This window comes from Excalfactoria chinensis, chromosome 3, assembly GCF_039878825.1.
Source record: "Excalfactoria chinensis isolate bCotChi1 chromosome 3, bCotChi1.hap2, whole genome shotgun sequence".
Taxonomy (NCBI): domain Eukaryota; kingdom Metazoa; phylum Chordata; class Aves; order Galliformes; family Phasianidae; genus Excalfactoria; species Excalfactoria chinensis.
This window is the reverse complement of record NC_092827.1, coordinates 19,924,030-19,937,902: the sequence shown is the minus strand read 5'-3', so window position 1 is coordinate 19,937,902 and position 13,873 is coordinate 19,924,030. Positions and strand designations below refer to the sequence as shown.

The 13,873-nt window shown below is 35.9% G+C and overlaps 1 protein-coding gene across 3 annotated transcripts in view; it reads left to right on the top strand.

Annotated features, from left to right (window-relative positions):
• Positions 1-13,873, top strand: part of CSMD1 (CUB and Sushi multiple domains 1) — a 935,567-nt gene that overhangs the window by 618,369 nt on the left and 303,325 nt on the right. For all 3 annotated transcript variants that reach the window (XM_072330835.1, XM_072330834.1, XM_072330833.1), the window contains one exon: positions 3,211-3,323. In XM_072330835.1, the coding sequence (XP_072186936.1) occupies positions 3,211-3,323 (113 nt within the window). The remainder of the gene's footprint in view (positions 1-3,210; positions 3,324-13,873) is intronic.

Here is a 13,873-nt window from a genome sequence, read left to right as displayed (position 1 = left end):
AGCTGCAGCATCCATAAACAGAATATTGTGCACTATAAGACCTACATTTTATCATTTCAGCTATTAATAATGACAGTAAACAAGGGAAGAATTATTAAAGCAAAATATTCATCTCCCAAGCGCTTAATTACTGCATATCAGTTGCAATAAAAAAGCCAACTATTTAGTTTTCTTTGTTCAATTGTGAGTTTGTTTTAAATGTTAATTTACCTCCAGGACAGCTGCCACATTAACTTTAGGACTGAATGCATCTTCTCTGGATCTGAATGTACAAATTCCTTGCAAAGCCGTAGAAGGATGTCCTGCAGTATTTAGGACCTGGGTTGAATATCACTGCGTTGAACAATAAAATCTAATTGATTACTGTGTCCTAGAACTTAATGTTCCTCTCTTGTTGGACAATGAAAGCCATATATAAGCAAAAACCTAGACATACAAGGAATTATTATTTTATTCATCAGCTTGAAAGCAGTAATAATATTCCAGAGGAAGTATATGATATACACCATGCCATGGAACATTGTCCCAGTTATGTTTGTCAAATATCAGATCAATAACAAGGAAAAATTTTTGCTAATACTATTGAATTTATAAACTGAAGTTTTCTTAACAGAGCTTTTATTTTTTTTATTTTTATTTTTATTTTTTCCCCACAAAACAATAGATAAAAATTAAAAAAGAAACAAAAGAAACACCTGTGACTTTTTCTTATCCTGCAGCCAAACATGAAATATGTTCAGACTGATTTTGTACTCTTTGTAAGTGATGTGTAGCAATGAAATGAGAGGAAATTGCTTGAAAATGGAAGATGGTATTTTAGGCTAGTCTCTAGGAATAAATTCTTTACTGTGAGGGTGGTGAGACACTGGAACAGGCTGCCCTGTGAGATGTACAAGGCCAGGCTGGATGGGGCTTTGAGCAATATGGTCTAGTGGGAGGCCTCCTTGCTGATAGCGGGGAGGTTGGAACTAGGTGATCTTAAAGGTCTCTTCCAAACCAAAGCATTGTAGATTTATTTATTTAGACACAAAATTAGAGTAATTAGAAACAGAGAAGGCCACCTCCCTGGGCAGCCCGTTTCAGTACCTGTCCACTCTTTTGGAGAAGAATTTTCTGGTTGTCCAACCTGAATGTCCCCAGAGCTGTGTACACAGGGTTTGAGTACGGTTTCCAATGTAAGGGATCTAAATGTGTCTGTGTTTCTTAAAACTTCATTTTCTTAATGGAAAACATAACAGAAAAAAAGCATCATTTTTTAAAAAAATTACATTAAATAGAATAATTTAGTTTTAAATAATGTTTACAACTTTAGCATGTTTACATGCAGTAATTAGTAAACACCTGAGAAGGGACCGAAGGGGAGGAGTAATGTTCTGCAAGATTTGGAAAACGTTCTATAATAATGCATTTTGAAAATTTGATGAGATTATCACAAAGTTGTCTTATTTTTCTCTTATTATTCATTCCATATGAAACATATCCAAAATATTTTATGGGGACTGTTTGTATATAATGCAGTGATGTTATTAATGAGTGTGATGAATGTAATGTCATGCTGACTCTGTATGGTAATGATTAGGGAAAACAGTGTTTTATTGAGTGTGTGAGCATTTCATTGTGAAGAGGAACTATCACAGCATGCTGCTATCTGGCAATGTTTAAACATTCTCCTTTCAAGATGCAGGAAATGCTATGTAGAAAAATTGAGCAATTAAAATGTAGCCTTCTTATCTACTCAATTGAAAGAGTCTTAATCTGTTAAAATGTTGAACTCTGCTTAAGACTTCGGTTTGGGGCTTGTCTCATGACTTCTCAATGTTTGCTTTCCTTTCTTCCATCCTTTTTATACTCATGAATGCTTGATTTCATTGAAACATATGTTCTCAGACCCAAGTTGACAAAATATATTGATACAAAGTTCTGTGGTAAACTCTTCTGGTCCTCAGTGTTTATCAGAATTTTCTAGTACAGCAAGAACCTCATGGATCACTTGATCAGTGATTTTCTTCATTTGTCTAATAGCAGCTTTCAGACTCATTCATCTTCCCAGGAGCATATCCTGTTATCCTGAAAAATTATCAGGAGAATAGCCTGGAGAACTTTATGACTTGTTAACATGCTTCTTGGAACTAAAAATATTTCACCCGAAAATGTATGTGCTCATTTGATTTCAGTCCTACCGCCAAATAATGCTAAGGAAAGATAGAAAGAATTCATTCACAGCAACCAAAATAAACAACCGTGTACATATTGCTGTGAAAACAGATGGATAATAAAAAGAGAAAATTCATCCACGACCTAATTATTTTAATTGCCAGAATGAGAAACATCTTGTTCTCCCCTGCTCCCTCTCTCCAATTCTGAACCCTGGTAGATGTTAGCTATTTATTACAAATATTGTTATCTCATGTTCCATGTGAAGAAGACATAATTTAAACTTTTTCTGTGAAACTGTTTAGTTCTTATCTAGGAGATAAGAATCTGCTGTTTTAAAGAGATGACAGAAATATTCAGCAAGAATCAAAGTTGATAGAAGTGAAGAAGGGCAAAGAATGGAGGACATGCAGAAAGAGGGGGAGCAGAAGAGAACATCACACATATTTTTTAATACACCAGCCATTTGTTAGATCATCTCAGCTATGTGTGAAACTGCTCTATAACCATAGAAGCAAGAAAGGATTGTTGAAAGTTCTCATTATTACAATTCCTGGCATAGCTGCTCTTTTAAATACTTCAGCTGAAAAGATTTCAAAGTGAAAGGTGCTTCCAAATTGAAAATAGAATTTTGGTTTTTCTCTTCACCTCTTGACTCAGAGTCTTGATATACAAGCTCAGAAGTATAATATGGCTCTTACAGAACTTCTTTTCAAATCTCGTTTTATTTTGTTTACACTTAATTCATTATTTTATTTATTGTTTTGTTGTATTTTGGAACAAGTAACAAATTTCCAAGTATACGTTACTATCGGGCTGAACACAAAATGGTGAAAACAGGTAAAAGAGAAGAATAATTGTAAATGAATTGACAAAATAAATATCAAAACTCACTAATTTCATTTAATTCAGTTCTTTCTTGCACTTTCAAATTCAGGAAAGTGAATGGAAAAGCTGTGTGTTTTGGATTTTTTTGTTCTTTTCTTTATTGTCTGTATTGTACTCTGTGTGTGACTTTTGGAACCCTTGACATTAGAGTCTTCTTTATTTTTCCAGGCTGACTGGTATGAATCTACCTTCTCCTGTTATCAGCAGTAAGAACTGGTTACGACTCCATTTTACATCTGACAGCAACCACCGACGAAAGGGATTTAATGCACAGTTTCAAGGTAGGAAATATAAAAAGTTCAGCAGAAAGATTCCTTTACCTTTAAACATCATTAAAACAGTGGTGGTAGAAATTTCTCTTTAAGTATCAGGGACAGTAAAGAGCTGACTCATGTTTCGACTACTCTTACTCTGAGTAACTGTTACTATTTTGTGATCGGGCACCTCCATGGATTTATTTTAGGGAAAGAAAAAGTACCTGTGTGCAGTAACATCACAGTTTGCTTTAAGTATCTGTTTGATCTCGTTTTCTACAATAAGGTTTTTTTGTTGTTGTTGTTGTTGTTTTGTTTTTTATTTGATCTGGTCTTTGCTTTAAAAACATGCTTGGAATGCAACTTACAATTGACTTCTAAGTCAATTCTGTACAAGGCATGTCCCCATCTAAACACTGTCTTCCTTCATTACTCAAAATGAAACTCTTATCCAGAAGTTAATTTCATCCACAATTGTGTGTTCTGGTGACTATGTAGTATATACATGTAAAGCAGATAAATGCATTTAACATATAGTACTTTTTTCTTTAAAGAGATGAGAATCAATTTTCATTAAAACCAGTAACTGTGATTGTGAAGCAAATTTCAGCTGTCTGTGAAATACCTCATCAGCCTCCTCCCGATCAGGCAGCCTGTATTAAATGCCCACAGTGATGTTACCTATATAAGCCTGTCCCTTAATTCTTGCCCATGAGGTCTCAACTCATTCCTCATTAATTTCTAGGCAGAGCTTGATACATTCCAGTTGCTCTCTAACATAAAGAGAAACTTCATCACCTTGTTCTGTTGCCTGTCTTTGCTAAGTACATATCCATCCATGACAGCATTCCAGTTATGTGAGTTGTCCAACCACGTTTTCATAATCACAGTGTGATCATGGCCCTGTGGCTGCATGCAGAAGTCTAGTTCATCCAGTTTATTCCCATGCTGTGTACATTGGAATTCGGGCACTTCAGAGAAGAAAAGGGAGGGATACCAGATCCCCTGTATTTATATGAACCCTATAGTCCTGGGGGCTCCTGGGGGTGACATGGGAGAAGTGAGTCCTGGCTCTGGGTGTCCTCTAGCCTGTGAGACTGAGGAACCTCGGCATGGTCCCAGGGGAAACAGGACTGAAGGTTGTGTCTATGCAGTGAGGTTTTGGAAAACCCCTTCCTGCACCCTGCAGCCTCTGGGTTTCTTCTGGGCTTCTGGAGATTGGGCATGCAATGGGCTGATGGGCTTCAGTGAGCCAGAGCAGAGTGGTATTTCATTCCCCTGCTTGACATCGGCAAACTTTCCTCCTTTGTGTGTGGAGGGATGAGCTTTGCAGTTAACTCACCTAACACATCTAGCAGCATTACCAACTTTTCAAAATCAAGTCAATATGGGACCCTGCACATCACACTTTGTTAAGCAGCTGTGCAGTAAGAACCAAATTCCTTCTACAAAACTTTTGGATCATCATACTTCATGTGCAGTTAGCAAACAGATGCTTTAACAATTATTTTAAAATCGTATCAAATTTACGTCATGCTTATGCTATGTTATCACTGTTATTTGCTCCTTTTCAATCAATGAAAATTAATAGAAAACTGATATAAACTAATAAGCAGTCAATCAACTTCACTTTTTTATTTTTGTTTTTTTGAATGGACAAGTAGAATTAATAGAATTTACTTAAGTTAAGTATTAGAACTACCAATTGGATTTAAAATGATACCAAGCTCATTTGTACTGTAACAACAATCTTTCTAGCTTACACTTTAATTGTATATTTATTATACTTATTTTTATATTATTTAAAGTGCTCTGATTTATCTAGTTATTTCAAAATTGCTAGAAAGAGAATAAAATAAGAAAGCTTCCATAGTAAAAGCTGTTTAATGAATATGTTCCACTTTTACAGCAAAAATGAGATCTCACTTCTAGAGTGTTTCAAATTGAGCATGTTATTTTTGGCAGGCTGTCAGAAAGGTCCAAGAAAGTATGATGTCATTTTATCATTATGTACCAAAATGCATCTGTTGTTGTTTTTGCATACTTTAAATAATGCAGGATTTAACTAATAGATAATTCTGAAGTCAAACAATGAATATAACAGAGACTGCTGAAATAATTTTGTACTAATGGAAAACCATGAGCGAGTGATGTAAAATAAACTTCTAGGTAAAGTAATCATTTTCAGTGAAGTTCTGTAATTCATATAAATCAATATCTGTCCTTCATCTACATTGTTTAAAACCTTAAAATTGTGTTTGAAGTACATTAGAATAATTCACAGTGCTTCCTCAATACATACATACTGGGTACTTTATCCAGATTTTTCTATGAAAGTTGTTACTCAAAGTAAATTTAGGAAAGAAAATTAGTGGAAGAAATTAGTAAAATGAAAAAGTAGATTAAATCTATTATTTCCTGTTCCTTAAGTGATACTGAACCTCATTTCCTACCAAGTAGTATTGGAACAATAACTTGTGTTTCGTTAAATACTATCAACAGGAAATTAATCTAATCTTGATAGAGAACACCAAAAAGTATCCATCAATACACCATCTGTCTTGACCATTCTTTTTTCTGGTTAACTCTACCACTCTTAAAAATGTAGGCCTGACTTCTCAGTTGTACTAGTCTTGTTTGATCCTTCTCTGCCTGGTAGGAGATGTTACGTTTTTCTTCAGTAGAGTACAAAGTCTTATCATATCATAGAATGGCCTGGATTGAAAAGGACCAAAATTATCATCTAGTTTCAACTCCCTTCTATGTGCAGGGTCACCAGACTAGGCTGCCCAGAGCCACATCCTGCCTGGCCTTGAATGCCTCCAGGGATAGGGCATCCACAGCCTCCTTGGGCAACTTGTTCCAGTGTATCACCACCCTCTGTGTGAAAAACTTCTTCCAAATATCTAACCTAACTCTCCCATGTCTCAGTTTAAGACCATTCCCTTTTTCCTATTACTATCCACCCATGTAAACAGTCATTCCCCCTCCTGGTTATTGGAAGGCCACAACGAGGTCTCCCTGGAGTTTTCTCCAAGTTAAACAACCCCAGTTCCCTCAACCTTTCCTCGTAGGAGAGGTGCTCCTACATTCTGGACCCATTCCAAGAGTTCTGCATCTTTCTTGTGCTGGAGGCCCCAGGCCTGGACACAGTACTGCAGATGGCGCCTCACAAGAGCTGAGCATAGGGGGACAATCACCTCCCTCTCCCTGCTGGCCACTCCTTAATGCAGCCCAGAACACAGTTGGCCATCCAAGCTTCAGGCACACACTGCTGGCTCATGTCCAGCTTCTCATCCACCGGGACCCCCAAGTCCTTCTCTGCAGAGCTGCTCTCAAGGAGATCTTCTCCCAGTTTGTATAAATACCTGGGATTGCCCCAGCCCAAGTGCAACACCTTGCACTTAGCCTTGTTGAACCTCATTAGGTTCACATTAGTTTACTTCTCCAGCCTGTCCAGGTTTCTCTGGATGGCTTCCCTTCTTTCCTTCCCTCTAATGTATCAACTGCACCACTCAGCTTGGTGTTATCTGCAAACTTGCTGAGGGTGCACTCAGTGCCATCTGTGTCATTGATGAAGATGTTGAAGAGCACTAGTCCTAAGACCAACCCCTGAGGGACACTGCTTGTGACCAGCCTCCACCTGGCATTGAACCATTGATCACAACACTTTGACTCAAACCAGCCAGCCAGTTCTTAATCCATCAAACAGTCCATCTTTTAAATCCATACTTCTCCAATTTAGAGAGAAGGATGTGGTGAGGAACGATGTCAAAAGCTTTGCAGAATTCTAAGTAGATGACATCTATCACTCTTCCCTTGTCCACCAATGTTATTACTCCATCAAAGGAAGCCGCCAGATGGGTCAGTCAAGATCTGCCCTTGGTGAAGCCATGCTGGCTGTCTTAGGTCACCTCTTCATCTTGTATGTTCCGTAATATGGCAACCAGGAGGATCTGTTCCATGGCACAGAGTTGAGGCTCATTGGCCTGTAGATCCCCAGGTCATCTTATTTCTCTCTTAAAAATGGGATAATTTTTAATGTTTCCCCTTTTTCAGTCACTGGGAACAAGTCTTTTATTAGCCTTTTAATTCCCGTATTTGTTAATCTTATAGTTCACCTCTCGATCTCCCAGATAAGCTAAGGAGATTGCGCTTGTTAAATCTGTCAATTAAAATATTGTTTTTGCCATTTTTTTCATTTACTTCATAGTGAATTGGTGGTATTTTAAACTTGCAATGAATGCTTAGTTGATTTTGTATTTCTTTCATTATCTGATTAATACTGTATCTACTACAATTCACCTTTTTTGCCTGTGTTTCCTTTCATCCTACTGCTTTAAAAACAAAAACAAAAACAAACAAACAAAAAAACACACACACAAAAAAAAAACCAACAAATTATGAGCACCTAGGAAATCAATTAGCTAAGTCAGCTAACCTGTAGAACATGTGGCTTGAGGTAATATTTTTTCTGTGTCTGTGACTCTGTCATGTCTGCTGTAGATAGGCTACATTTGTTCATTTATCTTATTCTACCCTTGTTTTTTATTCTTTTTCAGTGCGTAATTTTTCTCCTCTTCAGTATTGTAACAGCAGATTTCCCAACATCTTATCACTATAGTATCAGATAGTCATTTATTTTGTAAGTTTATTAGTTTTATTTGTTTAGATTTGAATAAGAGTGTATCAAACTGTTTTCACACAATTTTGGTTTAATTGATTTATGTTTTATTCAGCCATGTTAAAATCTGTGCAAGTCTACAATGTGGTAAGTTCTGAGCAGATGTTCTTTTATTAAGTAGGAAGGAATTAATCTGTCTTCTATTGAAAGTAAGATTCTTTTGGCCTACACTTCAGATGTGACTATTGATTCTGAATGATCTCCATTTTAGAAATAAACATCAAACATACTGTTCAAAGACTGTTTTTATTCTGCCTCAAAACTTGAGTCCCTTAATGTGGGCACCAGAGTTTAAGAATGGAAAATACATAACACTATTAGCCACTGGCCTGTATTTACTCATTTGTAAATTAATGTTGTTTAATCAAAAAGGAAAATTTTAATCCTATTAAAAATATAGTAATGAAATCAATATTGTACATCTTATCTTCCCACAGACTGAATATACATTTAGCCTCTCTGGAAACAGCTTTTATTTTATTTTATTTATTTATTTATTTATTTATTTATTTATTTTCCCATGTGCTTTTGTTCTTGTACTAAAATTGGAAGATTCCCCTTATTATCTTATTACTATTGAATGCCATCCGATAAGGAAAAAAACTTTGTCTGTTTCTTGTTAATGTTGCATATGTAACTTCTAAGGAGGCGCTGCTTAAAATATTTATTCTGTTAATGTCTTTTAAACATTTTAAAACATTTTTTGTTTGTTTATTTACCAAGTTGTCACATTTTTAAATTAAAGCTCCCTCTGTTCCCTCAGTTTCTAGAGCTTTGAATCTTTGTCAGTATTTGACGTTAGAAATAATCTTTAGTTTTATTGTTCTTTATACTAGTTCATGAAGGCAGTGCACATTCATGAGAGAGATTAGCTCTCATGTCTGTTTTGATATGAAATATGTATTTTCTTAGAAATACAAAAGTCCAAAAGTTAACTTAGAGTAACAAAAGACAAAAAGCATGTATCTAAAAGTGCTCAAGGCTTAGTTGCTGCATGTCACCACTAAGCAAATGCTGATACAGTAACAGCTATTCATTCTTCTGCTCTTGCTTACTGTGATTTTTGTCCTCACTGAAACTCAGTTCAAAACACTGCATTCGTAGTTGAAAAGACATGTATCAGTTTGGTACACATTTTTATACATCGCTGTTGCTTGTTCTGATTTGTTTATTTTTGTTATTGTTGTTGTTTTGTTGTTGTTTTTTCCAATTAGCTGCAAAATAAACTAAAATATAAAACTTAAATTGTATGTATGTTCAAATGCTTCAGCTTCCAAAGCAAGCATTGGTATCCCAAATATAGTAGCTGCTGTTTGTTAAGAATCATGTTATGCTTACTTAGGGTTTACTTCCAAAGTATGGGTTCAAAGGCCCCCTGTTCCAAGGTTTTGCAACTTCTAAGATGGTTGTTTTCCATTCTCTTCTGACATAATGAAACTGGTACTTCACAAATGAACTCCATGCAGAAATATGTATTTGGAACATTTTGAAGAAACTGGTGCTTGCTAATTTTTAAGACTAGCAGTTAGCAATACAAAGAGAATGGTAAAATAGGGGTGTAAGAATTTAAAATCAGAACATACATGTGAGTGATGGAGATAAGCAAATTAAATTACAGGTTTCAAGGAAGTATGTGTAATTAACATGCAAACACAAAAACAGGTTCATTATTTTGTATATACTGCAGTATGAAAACATGCATGCAGTTTCTGCATCAGAAGAGATTAGTCATAAAATAGTAGGGTCAGTTTTACCACACTTGCAGCTTCTTCATTATCTATTAGGCAAGAGAAAGGTCTGTTCATGTTTAGCCATGTGATGGATCAGTGTAAGTGGTCTGTTTTTGGAGATTTTCTCAGGTGACATGAGAACATGAGAAGATGGTGAAATACTGAATTCATGATGGGATTTTCTGACAAACCTATTGGTCATCATGGGTGATACTATGGAGATATTTATTGAGAAACATAAATGAGTTTTTAATGCTATAGTTGAAACAATGTGGAAGTGGCATTCAAAGGATGTAATTATTTGATTTCTTTTTTAGAGGTTATCTATGTACTCTACTCTGTATGTTCAGTGATAGTATATGTTCATTGTGCAAACGGTATCAATACTGTTTTCCAGAACTGTGGAGGACACCTGCAGGCACCGAATGCTTGATGCTTGCTGAACTTCTTTTATTATGATGTATTTTATATTGATAGCACAGCAGAGATAAAGCAGTCTGTCAAAGCAAGTGGCCAGCCAAGTGACATACAGAAGGTTAACAGAAAACAAATGGCAGTGCTTCTTTTTAAATTTGCAGAGCCTGTGTCACCTTATACACATAGAATAAGAAAGATTAGCGTAAAAATTTATTGTGGCACCAATTTTTCTTGGGTCTGTATCATTTGTTCACTAGAACTTCATGTGGAGATCTCCAGCAAAGGGAGCATGTGGAAGGTCTGGTAATGACAGGCAGCACTTTGCTGGATTGATGGAACAAGGAAGCAAACTGATCATGAGCCTACAGCTTTTACAGGTAGCCATAAAGGAGAAACATCTATTCCTGCTGTGAAGCTCTCCAGAGTTGTAACTCTGATTAGTACTGAAAGATTTTGAAAGCTGTTAGTGAGAAGAACAGTAGGATAGCCTATTAGACAGAAACTAGGTTTGGATTATTTCAGGGAGTCAGTTTAAACTGCAGGTGGAATGAAAAAATACGATGCCTGGGAAAGTCAGGAAGTAGATAGCTGAGCAGCAAAGCTTACAAGATTAACCCCTAGGTTATTGAGTCTGGAGTCTTGTTTTATTGAAGAATTTATTACAGAATGCTGTGCATAAGAAATGTATTGGGGAAAAAAAAAGAAAAGAAAGGAAAAGAAAAGAAAAGAAAAGAAAAGAAAAGAAAAGAAAAGAAAAGAAAAGAAAAGAAAAGAAAAGAAAAAAGAAAAGAAAAAAGAAAAGAAAAGAAAAGAAAAGAAAAGAAAAGAAAAGAAAAGAAAAGAAAAGAAAAGAAAAGAAAGGAAAAGAAAGGAAAAGAAAAAAAAAGTGTAGTGAAAAGAGTGCAAATTAGTTGTAGAATCATTGAATAACTTGTGTTGGAAGTGATGTTTAACATCACTTAACATCGTCAACATAACACCCCTGTTATAAGCAGGGACACCTCCCACTAGACCAAGTTTTCCAAAGCCTCATCCAGTCTGGCCTTGAAAGCCTCCAGGGTGGGAGCATCCACAACCCCTCTGGACCATCTGTTCCACTGTTTCACCATCCTCACAGCAAATAATTTCTTCCTAATATTTAGTATAAATCTATTCTCTTCCAGTTTAAAGCAATTTCCTCTTATCCTGTCGCTGCACACCCTTATAAAATGACCCTCCCTGACTTTACTGTAGGACTCCTTCAGCTACTGGAACACTGCTATAAGGTTTCCCTGGAGCCTTCTCCAGGCTGAAGAGCTCCATCTCTCTCAGACTGATCTTGTAGGGTAGGTGTTCCAGTCTTCCAGTTCTTACCTTTGCTTTCTGCAACGAGGGTCATGCAGCTAGAGTCCTTGCCAATGAAAACTGATGCAGAGAACTCACTGAGTAATGACTTATAACTAAAGTTATTTGAATGGTGTTATCAGTCATTGCTGAAATAACACAAAGATCTGGGACATTATTCCCTTTTGGAATGCTTCTGTTGATATAATGAATTGAACAGAGATCTGCCAAGAAGGAATGCTTATCTGTAAAGAGAAGAAGCTTTAGCATTTCTAATGCTGAACTTGTAAAACGGTTGAGTATATACTGTATGTAGGAAAAAAAAAAAAAAACTTTTCAAAGCTTGCTCTGTCATTGATAAATTGACTCACTCTGAGGAACTGAGATTGTTGATTTGGCTTCCCATAACAAGACTCAGCAGATGATTTTCCCCTAGCTTGATGAGTTGTGCAAAGCTACTGTAAGCCTGGCAAAAATGCATAAAACAAACAAAGAAAGCACCACACAATAGTCTCTAAAAAATAAAGCTGAACAAATGCAGTGTGAATGGGAAGACTGACTACGGCTGTTTTTTTTTCTCATTCTCATAAATACTGAACTTTCAGAAATAACTCAAGGCGTGACAGACAAAAATGAAGCAGAATAAATTCTAGAGATAGTTCCCAATCAATTTACGTGTCACCCAAGACTTTGAGTGATAAAGAAATGCTTGATCTATAAGCAGACTGGAGAGAGAACACCAAAACTGCCAACAGTGTGAATTATGGATCATTTTCTCCAAGCTAAAAAATGGTAGTACTCCTGTAATCACATGTTTGGAGGAGATTCCAGAAAGAATGAGGTACTAGAACAGGGCAAACAGATCACTTAATAAGAATCTGCAGTCCAACCTGCACTAAGAAAATACTTTGTTTCAGAAGAAGGTGTATTCAACGACAAGATCAAAACAATAGGACTGAAAAGAAATTTAAGAAATCCTGAAATATGCAAAGATAAATGTGTTAATTATCTCTAGGAATAACCTGTCAATGTTGTTTCAGTTGTTCCCTGAACTCTGCAAACTCATGTAAAGCAAATTGCTGTAATATAAATCTCTCTTCCACTCTCTCTCAACATACAGAGTACCGAGAGATAATTAAGTACTTTCTTCTTTCAAGAAGAAGGCAGGCATGCTGGAGAGGAAAAAAAAAAAAAAAAAAAAAAAAAAAAAAAAAAAGCAGAGGACTTAAGTTTTACATCAGGCAGGTGCTTATTAGTCTCAATTTCTGCTTATTCATCTGAGATTTTTTACTTAAAATGAATCCTACCTTCCCTAAAAGCACATAACTATTCAGATATATTCTGTATAGTGTTAGTAGGCTTGTTGATGGTAAGCAAAAGCTTTACCTGAGATCACTAGGAACTGTTCACCTTCGAAGATCTGCACTTAGGAAAAAACCTACAGTGAAAGTCAGCCAAGAGCTGAACTCAGCAGTGCAGCACAGTAGAAGCAGCTTGAGGAAGTACTAGTAGATGATGTCAGAATATTTTAGGTCTGAGTGAGAGCCAGCTTTTGAGGCTTTGCAGGTCATCTCGTACAGGAGGAAAACCTGGCAATATAACCAAGTATTTGGGTAACAGAACAAAAGCAGTGTGTCATCAAAAAATGCGTACAAGGACTATCACAATGAACATGCTAACAACAACCAGCAAACATTACATTTTTTGTTGCTGAGTCCTACCCTACAGTACCCTACATATTCTCAGGCTATAGCTGTAGTAGATCTAAACATAGGTAAACTGAATCAAGCACAAGATTATGTTAGCTGAACTGCATGCTTCTAGAGTTCCATCTGACTTTAATATGAACTATGTTCTGCACTCTACCTACCTTTTTTACTCTCATGAAGTAAAATATAGTAATCAATCAGTTTCATACTCTAGAAATCATAGTAACACTCTCCACGATCTCTGAGAAAAAATGTATTTTCCTCTTCATGTTTAAATATATATATATATATATATATCTACCTATATATTGTTGTATGAATTGTAAAAAGCCATCCTTGCTGTAATGAGCTGCTTTGTATAATGTGATTCCACAAAAGTAGCAGCAGTAGAGCAATTGGTTTGTGTGTTAGTCACTCTTAGAAATGAATGTAAGCAGAATAAAATGAAGAATATTTTTCTGCTGAATTATAAATATGTAGAAATCTGGAGAAATCATAGTGTTCTGAAGTGCTTTATGGCTCTAGAAAGTAAAGCTAATACAACCAATGACTTACAATCAGTGACTTTTTCAGTTTCAAAAATAAGAAATTCAAGGGTCATTTACTATGGTGTACTTAAGGTGCATTCTGTATAGAAATTCACACTATATGTATGTAACTTCTAAAACATTTTTATCTTTCTAGTTCTTTGAGTGTCAGAAAAATAACAATACG